Source organism: Peromyscus californicus, unplaced genomic scaffold (genome assembly GCF_007827085.1).
Source record: "Peromyscus californicus insignis strain IS unplaced genomic scaffold, ASM782708v3 Scaffold_21__1_contigs__length_65335640, whole genome shotgun sequence".
Taxonomy (NCBI): Eukaryota; Metazoa; Chordata; class Mammalia; order Rodentia; family Cricetidae; genus Peromyscus; species Peromyscus californicus.
Window position 1 is genome coordinate 12,843,632 of NW_026294514.1, and position 13,056 is coordinate 12,856,687.

Below are 13,056 nucleotides of genomic sequence, written 5' to 3' on the forward strand. Positions count from 1 at the left end.
GGTGTTCAGACATCTCCACTGAGGACTGAAATAGGATGGGCTGCAGTGTGACCAGAGAGGAGGTGGCGTGCTGGCATTTGAGGATGTGTCTGGTTCCATCATCTGAGTTTGCGTCCATTTCCACTATTATCCCATCTCTCTGTCTCAAGGAGCTCTTTGTTTAATTACTTTGTCTTTACTAGCCAAACGTGGCATTTGAGTGTTGGTCCACCAAGTCAAAAACATTCGAAATGGGGAATGCTCAGAAGGGAGTGGGCCCCGGTCCTTTCCCACAGGGTGCAGGCTCATTCTGGCAGAGGACCTTCCCTTCCCTAAAGACGAACAAAGTGAACCACCACCAAGTGTCTTAGTCAAGGAAACAGACTTTAAGACTCTTGTCCTTGGATTATCAAAATGGGCTGCAGTTAAGTGAGCTAAAACCCCAGGGTGTCCTGAGGTCAGAGGCATGCATTATTTATTACAAGGTGGACAAAGAAATACTGAGCTGAGCACTCTTTACAATTCTAGTCTGTCCTATGCCATTTCGTCTACAGTCAGAGAACAACTTCATAGAGATGAATGTCTTTTATTATGAAAACTGCTGTTACATTACAGCCAACATTCCAAAACAGTATTTTAACAAACACTTGTCTTGATTATAAAGTAGCTCGGAAATCATGATCCTTTTCAAAAGTAATTAATGCCTGCTGAGTCATTTCACATGAGTCAGGACACTGCTCCCCACGGAGTACAGCACATGAGAGGGGAAGAGCACCTGTGTTAGCCAAACAGCTACGTCACTGCTACAGTGTAAACCACCGACCTACAAGGGGGGTTGTCAAGAAGCAGACCGTGGAAATGTGGTGTCACAATACTTCTGAGGTTGGAACAGCCCAGTGTGTCTTTCCTTTCTTCCCGTCTGAGTTCAGTGTGAGGTAGAGGGAAGGCCACAGGCTGCAGCCCCCTGCTTCCTTCCACATTTCCCAGTCTTCTGTCTCCACGCAAAGCCTGTGCTGGCCTCCTGGGAACGCAGCTGCCTGGACCAGTGAGGCTCTGTAGCAGCTCAGCATCAGGGTCTGAATTCCAGTGTATCCCTACGTCCTTTTCAATCAGGAGGCAGAAGTTCCTATTTGGATGTATTCCATGTCTGGACCAGTCACCTCATGGAACCTCTCCCACCACAAATACCCTGGTGGAGGGGCTTATAAAAGATTAAAACTGCAATTTAAAAATTCCTCTTCTTCCCCCAGCAAAGCAGCATTATGCTCAAGTGGATGGAAAGAATCTAGGAAGGCAAGGTACGGCTACTTCAGTTTCAAGCACAACCTACTCCTTGCCCAGGGATGTGGGGTTAATTGCAAATGGATGTGGACAAACCAGGAACTTAAAAACAGTCAGCAACTTCTTTCACATAAGCAGCTTTCTTGGGAAATTTTCCTGCAATTCCATGGAGCTGACACCTTTCACTACAGGAAAGAGGTAACCGGCTTCCTTTTCTAAGTAGGTGTATGGATCTTAGTACAGCAAAGACTGTCTAAGAGGATTCCTATTTCCTTTTCCATTCTCCATTTGAACTATACAGTAGGTTTTCCACCCTGAGCTCAGGGCTCTAATTATCAGTAAGGCTCAGAAATGACAACCAAAACAACACACAGTCCATTCCAATTTCAACACTGTTCTTTTTGCCACCATCAGACGATTCCAGATGGTGCTGCAGCCTCCGAAGAAGATAATCCAGTTCTTAAGCTGTCAGGTACCCTAGTTAAGCTTCTCACGCTGAATCTGGTAGTAACATGCCTGGAAAAATTCAAAACAAATCCAAGTTTTCCTTTTAAGACTAGGGAAGGAACAATCCCTTATTAACACAGATGCCCACATATTCACTCACTCATGCTCTTCTTCCCTGTGACTCCATCAAATGCTTATGTGCAGCCTAGTTGTAATTAACAACAACACAATTGTACATATGTCCCTCTATTTCTGAAGCAAGGCCGTATCAGCTGTGTACTAGTCTTTACTGGTTAGAAATACGACATTCACTAGTGACTGGGAGGTCTGAAGGGACATAAGGTCATGTGTGACCAGAGTTCCCCGAGACAGCTCAGGACAAAGGATCTGAGTGGCCCTGCACACGGCAAGTCAGAATTTCCAAGAACGCATTACGGGAAGCATGTTCAGGGATCCTTCGGTGGTCGTACTTAGGAGTTACAAAGTACAACGCACGCCACACCAGGGTGACGGACACATGCTTTCCACTCTTGAGTCTGGTTTCCTGGAATGAATTCCAGGGAGTGGGGTCCTGAGCCAAACACACCAACACTTTGCTGTTGTTGATCAGAATGTTAATAACCTCTCTGAACTGTTCACACACGAGCAGTTGAACCGCATGTACCCCCCACTGTAAGCAATGTGGGAAAGTGACCTCACTGCTATCCCACCAGCACTGGGTAAAGCAGAACACAGATCTGCTGGTATTTCAGGCACAACAAGCTTCGGTTTGGACTTCTAGGATTTTGAGTGACTCTGAGCATTTGTTCACACGTACATTTACTTATTTTCCTTTGGAATGAATGATTCATACTCTTCAAGGAAATACTAATAAAGCAATTTGTAGACAATTTGGAGACTACTTTCTCTCTCCCAGTTTATATAACAGAAATCTTCATGAAAAAGTTTAAAAGTTAGTTCAAGCCACAAACCTGATGTTCAGCTCTAAGGTTTTGCTCATTTTAACGCCCCGTCTTTCCTTTGCTCATCCTTTTTCTACAAACCCCACAGCACACATGCCTTGCTGCCTCAGCCTACCTCCAAGACAGCTGCAAATGACAAGAATGCTTTTTTTGACATTTATTAAATCTTTACCAATTTTAGTTTGCATCTTCCATTTCTAATGTGAAATTGTACTACTGTAATGTTAATATGAACATTATCCTTTCCATTAGGGACTTTTTATTCATGTGACCATAACATACTACTTCATATTAAATATTATAATTTTTAAGATTTTATTACTTGGCAGTGTAGGTCTGATTTGTCCTAATTTAATGTATTATCATGCTTTTAGTACCAACAACATATAGTCTGAAGGTATTTAGTCTACTCTGAGAGGCAACTCAGACCCAGAAAGACAGATATGGTATGTATTTGGTTATATGTGGATATTAGCTGTTAAGTCATGGATAAGCAAGCTACAATCCATACAACTACAGAGATTAGGTACAGAGTAAGGGACTAGAGGAGAGGTGGATCTCCCTAGGAAGCAGAAATGGAACAGATAGTTACGGATGGGTCAGGAGGAGGGGGTGGGAGGGAGGGGAGGGAGGGAGAGATGTGGGGAAAGACAGGCCAAACTACGGGCTTGTGAGGGTCTAATCCAGTAGACGCTTCCTAAATGAAACTCCACAGATGAAGGCAATTTAACTGACATCACCAAGTAACAGGGAGACAGACAGAGCTCCTACTGGCCATCTGTCACCAAATGAAGCTTCCAATGCCAGGACTGGGTTACATCTAACTGAGCTCTTGGCCAAAGGGGCCCCTGGAAACCCCCAAACAACTCAGGTTGTTGCCAAGGCTTTTGGTGGCTCTCCACAAACCGATGGCAAGGCCCTACCCATTGCTGAAGTCAACACCCACACAGCTCACTGACCATGGAGGAGTCGAGCTGGTGCCTACCCAGAGCCTTCATCCCTGCTGACTAGTGTTCAGGGTACTGGAAGGCACTCTGAACACGACCAAAAGAGAAACACCAACCCCTACAAACGTATCCATCTGTAAGAGTGACCTACCTGCAAGAACACATTTCGGAGAAGCATCTCTAGTGATCCCAAAGTACTAGCACGAAGCTTGGAGGAGTATCTAACAATATCTGATTTGAGTTGAGGCCCATGTGGTAGTTGGAAAGAAAATGGCCTCCAAAGGGAGTGGCACTATTAGGAGGTGTGCCTTTGTTGGAGCAGGTGTAGTCTTGTTGAGGAAGTGTGTCACTGTGGAGGTGGGCTTTGAGGGTTCATATATGCTCAAGCCACGCCCAGTGAGACAGTCCACTTCCTGCTGCCTGCATTATCAAGGTGTAGCAGTTCCTTCTTCAGAAACATATATTCCTGCACACTGCCATGCTACCCGCCATGATAATGCTCTAAACCTCTGAAACTATAAGCTGCCACTTCAACTAAATGTTTTCCTTTGTAAGAGTTACATGGTCATGGTGTCTCTTCACAGCAATAGAAACCCTAACTAAGACTGCCCACTCTATGAAATGGAACCCATATCCAATGCTGCTTGGGTGGCCAAGAACCACTAGATACTAGATAGGCCAGGGACCTAGGGGAAAACCAAATACTGCTGTTCTGCTCAAGGAATATAAAAATGAATGACTCCTGATGACATTCTGCTGTACTCATAGATCAGTGCCTTGCTCAGCCATCAGAGAAGCTCTTCCTGCAGAAGATGGGAACAGATACAGAGACCCACAGCCAGACAATATGTAGAGAGTGAGAGACCTTGGAACACTCAACCCTAAAAGGGATGTCTCCATCAAATCTCTCCTCTCAGGGCTCGAGGAACCCTGCAGAAGAGGAGGCAGAAGAGTGTGAGAGCCAGGAGGGATGAAGACACCAGGGAATCAAGGCCTTCCAGATGCAACAGGATTGATGCACGCATGAACTCAGAGACGGTGGCATGCACAGGGTCTGCACACGTCCGCCCCATATGGGGTCCCAGAACTGAAAGGAGAGTGGACACAGACCCCCATCCCTAACCCAGAGGCTATCTCCAATTGAGAGCCAATGAAAAACTGGTTTTCTCCAAGGGAGTCTCACTAGGAAAGCAGACCACGCTTAAGGGCAGGAACCACGACCAGCAGTAGATGGCCAACACAAAACGAACTCAGTAGTATCAGTGGAGTTTCTTTGTCTCATAATGTTAAGTCAGGGCTTTTGTTTTTCTTAACCTACAGGTCATTTGCATCTATATTATAACTTCCAGTTTTGTGTTTTTACAAGATTCCTGTGTGAACAAGTGTGTCTCTGTGTTTCTTGTGCTTTTTCTTGTTTTTGTTTTGCCCTATTCCAATCTGCTTGTTTTGTATTTATCTTACGGTATCTCACTACTGTTCCTTAGATGCCTGTTTGATTTCTAACAAGAACAGAGAGGGTGTGGATCTGGATGGGAGGGTAGGAGGGAACTAGGAGGAATGGGGATTGGGGAGACCATCATCAGAATATATTGTATGAAAAAAATCGATTTGTAATAAAAGAAAACAGTGAAGTCTACACTGAATTTTTCCATAAAGAAGAGGATGGCTTAGGCACGGTGTTGCTCTCCCTTGCAACTGTGGCCCTTGGGAAGCGCTGGTGGAAAGGTGACTAAGAGCTCCAGGCTGACCTGAGCTATAAAGTAAGACCTCATTCTCAAAACAACATCCCCCCAAAAAAGAAGAAAGTGAGGAAACGTGGCTACTGAATGATTTATAATAGGGTAGATGACGGGCAGATTAAGGTTCAACACTGTTAAGTGCTACACTCACCTTCAAGGTGGTGAACATTATGCCTTGTTCCCCATGCTGGAGATAGGGGTCCATCAGATCCTCAATGAGGTGGACTTCAGAGCCTAAATTCCGAATCCTGTCCCAGACAGAAAAAGAGGAGAAGTTCATTCTGCTTCAAGTAGACTTTCCTTTTCTGTCAACTGACAGCGGCAGAGAAAGAATAGCGTAACACAAAGACAGTAGCGTAGAGCAGTGGCTCTCAACCTTCCTAGTGCTGAGACCCTTTAATACATGTTGTGCGACCCCAACCATAAAACTATTTCACTGCTACTTCATAGCTGTAATTTTGCTACTGTTAGGAGTCAGAACGTAAACATCTGACACACAGGATACCTGATGTCGTTTGACCCCGCAGTAGTTGCGACCCACAGGTTCAAACACTGCCATTGTGGAATGGGTTAAGAGAAGTGGATTTCTAGTCTAATGGTGCATCTTGCTATCATCCATTCCAGAGAAGCAAAGGGCAGACTTGGAAAACAAACAGTGCCAGAGTAGATAACAATGACCTCAGAAAAGACTGGATACCTGGCCCGTAGCACCACATATAAGAAGACAGGGAACAAGTCATCCATGGACCACAGGAAGTCCTCCTGCAGTGAGGCCAGGACACTCTGGGAGATCTCTTCAAAGGTCTGCTGAATGACTTTAAGTTTGTCTGACGGAGTAAATGTTGTGCTGTTGTGGAAACAAAGTGCGAAAAGATAGCCTAGATTTTCCTGATAAAGCCATCTCTTACTCATTTTTAGAAAAACAGTCTCTCTTGGGTCTCACATGCCTCAAATTAGACACCATACAGGGTGGCGGGGAAGGCCTCTGCAATCCTACAGTGTTTGGGTGAAGACGCCTCCAGCTGTCAGAGATTCCCCTGGGAGAACTCTGACAGAATGCTCCCTTCGATCCACTGATCAAAGGAGTCTCTTCTCTGAATGAGAAGCTGGTTAATTTCCATTTGGCTAAAGACAGGAGCACACAGATGAGTCTCCAGGCAGGCTCTCCATGCCTTGGAAAACACAAGGGTATTTTAGAGTGAAACAGCCCGCAAGTTTGCAGAGAGACCTGGCCATCTTCCTGTTGATTCTCACAACACCCAGGCGTGGAGAGAATGACGTGGAGAGAAGGGGCGGGGACGCGTTCTTTCTGCCCGCCCGCAGACTGACCATCTGACCATGAGCCAACTGTGCGACTTGTCAACAGCAGCATCGGCTTACCTGATCTGCTGCAGGCACTCCACCGCAGAGGCAAAACAAGCGTCTTTTGTGGTTGGCAAAACCTGCACAGGGAGAGCGGCCATCAGACAGGCGTCTTCCCCACAAGAAAATGAACGGTCCTGTGGGGCCCGACAGCTGCTGGGAACTGACATTAACCCAAGCACCACTCATGGAGAGTGGAACACTTCTCCGCAAACAAGAGCATGTTTGCTGAGAACTAAACTCTACTATACCTTTTTGCTCTCTCCCAGGATTGACAGGGTTGCTGGCCAAAATTTCCTACAATGAAACCATCAATTGTTAATAGACCATTTTGATAGATACACCCCCTTTAAAAAGGCGATCGTTATCTTGGTTTCCCTGTTCCCATTAAAAACAAGTTCTCTACAAATTGGTTCTCAGTTTCATGTTCTTATTTCCATTTTTCCTAAGTTTAGTAGATATCATGGAAATGATTTAAGAGTGTGAATAAAATTCCCGAAAAGAAGCTGTGTCTAGCTGTGAACGAAAAACTCCTGTTAGAAGTCTGTGTCTGCAGAGCCTGAAGGACTGACTGGAATTCCAGTGCTGTGACAATAGTGGAATTCTGCAGGTTCAGAGGCTGATTACTTTATCTTGGACTAGTTTTAGGCTTCTGGAGCAGCCATTCCTGGCCCTCCTCTGTATCATCACACAGCATCTTGGGTCTATGGAATTGCTCCCCCATCTCAATGTACCTGCTCTCTCTCTGGTGGACCCACCAATGCATTTTAAACTTGCTTGACTTAGGACCGTCTTTGTTGTGTAAAACAATAAAAATCCCATAAATATGCTCCCATGTTGACACATGGGGTTTGGGGTAACCTAAATCTTGTATTCCCTGTAAGATGAGGGCTGTGGTTTTTATGTTGACAACAGCATCTACCATATCCCAAAGAGGTCTGGCATTCTATATTCCAATCATCTCACACTACAGGCCAGAATGCTTCCTTCATTTACTTTTATCACACTTTTATTGCTAAAATAGTCTATTAGAAAAAATCAACTTCTCATACAGCATGAATACATAATTCTTAGGTGGGTTGGGGATCAGCTTTATCATTGCTCTAGAAAGGATGGTCATGTGATTCCCCAGAACAAGAACCAATGGTCTGAGATAGAAAGAAAACTTTTAGGATCTGAAATTCTAAATTGCAAATGAGGAGAGAAGGGAAAAGAGGTGAGGAACACCAAGGATTTAAAGAAATTAACTTCTAAGAACAGGAATATAAATTATGCATCTTCAGTAGGTCAGACGAGCCATTTAGTTCACATGATAATGAACATGTTCAGATGAATAAGCAACTTCAGAACTATCTGCGAATATTCTCAGAAATGAAGACCATGAGCAGGTCGGAAAACGACATGCACATACACATAGGTGCTGAAGGATTTTCAATTCCAACTTTGGTTCTCTCCCGATGGTACCAACCTCTGCACTCCGAGAAAGCCCAGGAGAGCGATATCTGCTTGCTTGTTTAGGCGAAGCACACACTCCCAGTAAACGTCTTCCTCACGGTCATTGTCCAGGGCGTAAAGCATGAAGAGTGGCGGGTAGAGCCGGGGCAGCAGCACAGGGAGCACTAGGCCAGAACTCGTCACTACGTAACTACAACCAAGGAGTGGGAAGGCGGGAGCGTTAGCACGGTTCAGAGACGAGCGTCCTCTCCAGACTACAAGGCTCACAGGACGGTTTGTGGAGAGCTGCTCTATACACCTGAGCTGACTGCCTTGGGCCAACTGTCAGACCGGAAAGCAAACTGAAATCTCTCTTGCCTCCATCCCGAGGCCGCTCATAGGGGCCCCTAACTCGGCATGCTTTGTCTCCTTTGCTCAGCAGCCTTTGTGCCTGGCTGTGTGCAGCTGCTCCTTCCTGGACAGTGACTGGTACCACTAGGAACCTTGGAGGGGTCACTGAGGAAATGATGAACCGGGCCTGGGGAATCTTAGGGGTTCTTCGGGAGTCCATGCAGCCCGCACCCTACATCTTCACCACCTCACCCAGCTCAACTTACCCCGGCTCTGGGGACTCGGATGTGGAATCTGATTTCCCAGTGCAGAAGGATCTCCTTCCGGTGGGTAGAGGAGCAGCCAGAGGAATTGTGCTGCCCTCTTCAGGAAGCTCAGGAAATAAGAACCTAGCAATGATTGAAAACAAACCAGAAAATTCTATGTCCAGAGCAGCTGACAAAAGGAATTATCAGTTTCTAGTAGCTGAGCTATCTAAGGCCCTATGAAATCAAAATGTATCATTAACTATTTTAGATCCCTGAGGCTCTCAAATGATGATTCTTACAGAATGGGAACGCAGTGGTTGTGAAGGGGACTCCCACACAGTGTGTGTGTGTGTGTGTGTGTGTGTGTGTGTGTGTGTGTGTGTGTGCGCGCGCGCGCTCCCTTCCAGACCCTGAACATCTATTTCACAGAGATCCTCCATTAAGCAGGGAGGAAAGTTAAAGTGGCTGCTTTCTGACTCGGGCAGGAAAACAGCAGCAAACACCCTTGCAGGTCCATTCTTAAGAGAAAAGGGGAGTCTGGGTTAGGACGGGCTAGGGTGCAGTGGTAGAGGAGGTAGGGGAGGAGGGAGAAGGGGGAGGGTATCTGTCCCAGAGGACAAAGGACTGCCTCTGGATAGAGGGAGACAGACATGGCACATGGGCAAATGGGGGTTTATAAAGGTAGAGGGAAAAAAAAACCCGTGTTAGAATGAGGTGTTTAATTTTAGTTGGACATGTTAATTAGATGAGCCAAGGGGGCTTTTGATTGACAGACTTTGGTAGTCAGCCTCAGGAAAGAAGGTGGCCAAAAGGGAACAGACCTTGGGGGTGGCTTTAGGAATGGAATCTAGGAATTTATTAAGACGAGGGATGGGGGAGAAGGGCAAGGCCAGCCAGAGCCACATGCTCCAGTGGGCTGGTGTCCCTTCAGGTCAGGTGACACTTACAAAGGCCCTCCTGAGCAGGGGCTTCATTCTGTCCAGTAACTAAGGAGTCCTCATCTCCCCACGATACACACGTCTTCCTGGTAAGTCTCACTTGAGGCCAACTGGCATCAACTCTAACCAGACACTTGCATTGACTCTGAACATCAGTCTCAGAATGGAACACGTGAACTATAGCGATCTAAATGTGCATTTCAAAAGCCAAACTAAAATGCACTTGTGGAGAATTAAATGATGATAAGGGACTAAAAATTAAGGATTTCCTAGTTTTGCTTTTCCTCTGTGCCTTGATTTTTTTTTTGCTCTAACTCAGTGGTTTCCAACCTGTGGGTCATGACCACAAACTGGTCCCATGTCAGATATTTACATTATGATTCATAACAGTAGCAAAATTACAGTTATGAGGTATCAACAAAACCATTTGATGTGGGGTCCCCACAGCATCAGGAAGGTTGAGAACACTGCTCTAGGTTTTTATCTTTGACCTTTGGTATGTTGGTAGGGTCCACCTTAAGTAAGTTGTCCGCTTTATTCCAGAGACTTAACTCTTGGCCTTTCAAAGGCAGCTTGTCATTTTGCCTATTTTTGCCACCCACCTCTGCTCTAAATGTATAGTTGGGAATATTAAAAACACAAAGTAGAGAAAGCTCTGTTCATCGCACATACTAGTTAAGGTTGGAGCTGAAGCACTTGCATTTCTGTAATCTTTTCCCTAGACACACTGCCCTCTCCACACCTGACACATTCCAAATGTGCTCAGCAATTCTGAGCTTGGTGATACAAGGAAATTCCTGGGTGATGCAATAGAGAAGTCACTTGTTGGTTTAAACGCAGCTTCCAAGCTCCAATGGCTGCTGCCCGAATCTGTCTTCTTCTGACAGTTACGACAGTTACTGATGACTCATTTCACCACTGCTGGTCTCTGCTCAACACTTCCTGCTCAGACGGGCCTGCAGCCCCGAGGCAGGCAGCAGCCCCTCTTCTGGCCCCAGGCCGCCGTCCTTCCTTGGTGTTCTTGAAAGAGCTAATCAGGCTGGCACACTGCACGTGTTATCTGCCCTTCCTCACACTGGCTCGTAAACTGAACGAAAACAGGTGTCGTCCCCCCAAACCCCACTTTTCAATGTTTTGCTTGGTTGAGAGGCTGGAATGCTCAGCTGGCACTACTGAGTAAATGTGTATATATGGAGCTGTAGAGGAGGGACTGGACATGTCCTCAGAGACCAACTTTGCAGTGAACTCTGTTCTGTGGTTAGGTTTTGGAGACCTGATCTAGCCTAGAAGATAAATACAAATAACACTGCTATATTTTATACCAAATTAGACTTGGCAAACCAAACATACATTTATTTTAGCCTGCACTTACATTTAATGAGAACACTAATAAAGCAGTAAGTACCAATGGCTAGGGCTCATCTTTTTCAATGTACAAGCATGAGCCAATTAGAAGTGTACTTCCATTTTTAATCTATTTAAGGATCTGCAGCATAAAACCATTCTCTCGATGAATACTTCCTATGATAGAGGGCCATTGGGCATCTCACCAAGCTGTAACACGTAGCTTTGGGTTGAAGACGCCCCATCTTAACAGAACACTCTGGGTTTTCAAACATCAGGGTAATGCTCTCTTACCTCACGAGCTGGAAGATCCGCTTGAGGTAGGACTTAATCTCCTTGACAGCCTCCTGCAGTAACCGCCGGTTGGCCCCCACACCCACGTATGTCATTCTATACACAGCCACCAGGGTCTCCACCAGCCTGCCCAGCGGGTGCAGAGGGGTGTCACAGGCCTGGGGGGCAGGGGCAAGAACGTTGGTCAACAGGCAGCGAGAGCAGCAGAAACCAGTCCATAACAAACCCTTCACAAGGAATGAACAGTTTCCCCAATACCCGGAGCCAACTGGGGGGCAGGAAAAAATATCTTAACTCTGTAAATATTGAGTCAATCTAAACTGTAAGGAGCTAGAGTTGTGAACACTTACTGTTATCTGAGACAGGTCTCACACCGTGGCCCAGTAGGAACAACTGTCAGTATTTGCTTTTCTTCAAGGTAGCACTCCATACACATTTGTGACCTGTTTTATTTTTGCTTTTCTTTTTATATATTTCAAAGATTTTCTTTCTAAATTATGTGTGTGTGTCTGAGTGCAGGTGCTCATGGAGGCAGACTGCTCAGAGCCCCTGGAGCTGGAGTGACAGGCAGTTGTGAGCTGCCTGGTGTGGGTGCTGGGGCCTCTGCTCTGGCTGCTGAGCCTTCTCTCCAGCACCTACAATACTTACTGCTGTTTGTTTTGGAGACAGGGTCCTGGTGTGCAGCTTAAGTTGGCCTCAAACTTGTTATCCTCCTGCCTTAGCTTCTCAGGGGCTAAAATTACAGCAAGGTACCACTGTGCCTGGCTGTCTTTTGGTAAGTTAAAAATGTTAAAATCTTTCTTGTAGTGGTATTCTCTATCAGGATTTCATTTTGTCCTTTTTTATGGCTAAACAGCTTTCTACTGTAGAAAAATTAGTGGTGGTGGGGGATTGTGGTTAACAATATTGTATAGCTCAAAACAGACAGAAGAAAGGATTTGGATCCTGAAATGATCAATATATAATATATAAATGTACTGAAACATCATACTGTTCCCCACAAAAATGTAATTACTGAGAGGTCTAAAATTCCCCCATTTTACAACCAGATCTAGGTTTCAGGTTTTTTTTTTGTTTTTTTTTTAAGCACAAACAAGTTTCAGTTTCTTAAACAAAGGGCTATTAATCAAACAACACCCCTGACAGCAGGAGGGAGGGAGGGAGGGAGGGAGGGAGGGAGGGAGGGAGGGAGGGAGGGAGGGAGAGAGAGAGAGAGAGAGAGAGAGAGAGAGAGAGAGAGAGAGAGAGAGCGAGCACGTACAAGGCTTAAATCAGCCCCACAGTATCACAAGACAGTGACCAGCAAAGGACCTTTTCTGTAACCCCTGAAACAGGCCCGGACTTGCCCAAATATGTCCACAGATAAAAAACCAGAACCTCAGCCTATCCAAACTTGCTAACATACCTGCTGCCTGCTTAACCAATTACGTTTGAGACGACCTGAAAATCCCCCTTAAAGGGGCCTGCACGCTCCTCGCTCCTCTAGGGGTCGTCACCATTTTGTAAAGGGGAACAACCCCACGTACGCCGCCGGTAAATAGACCCTCTTTGAGTCTGGGGTCTTCCTTCAGCGTTTCCTTGGACCCCTACATTATTTTCTGTCCATTACAAACAATCAAACAAAACTAGAGCCAAGTACAGTGACTAAAGGCTATGACCTCAGCATTTGAGAGGCTAAGGATGGAGGAGTGCCCTGAGTTCCAGGTCAAGATTCAGCAAACAAAACAAAG

At 45.7% G+C, this 13,056-nt stretch overlaps 1 protein-coding gene across 4 annotated transcripts in view; it reads right to left on the minus strand.

The window, feature by feature from the left end:
• Positions 1–549: 549 nt before the first annotated feature.
• The window catches only part of Als2 (alsin Rho guanine nucleotide exchange factor ALS2), a 73,044-nt gene continuing 60,537 nt past the window's right edge, over positions 550–13,056 (minus strand). For 3 of the 4 annotated variants that reach the window (XM_052749545.1, XM_052749546.1, XM_052749544.1), the window contains exons 27-34: positions 11,327–11,484; positions 8,769–8,891; positions 8,186–8,362; positions 6,969–7,014; positions 6,736–6,797; positions 6,053–6,202; positions 5,507–5,603; positions 550–1,776 (exon numbers count right to left, since the gene is read on the minus strand). In XM_052749545.1, the coding sequence (XP_052605505.1) occupies positions 1,738–1,776; positions 5,507–5,603; positions 6,053–6,202; positions 6,736–6,797; positions 6,969–7,014; positions 8,186–8,362; positions 8,769–8,891; positions 11,327–11,484 (852 nt within the window). In that variant the 3' untranslated portion in view covers positions 550–1,737. The remainder of the gene's footprint in view (positions 1,777–5,506; positions 5,604–6,052; positions 6,203–6,735; positions 6,798–6,968; positions 7,015–8,185; positions 8,363–8,768; positions 8,892–11,326; positions 11,485–13,056) is intronic. The other variant, XR_008220839.1, reaches the window with a different exon arrangement.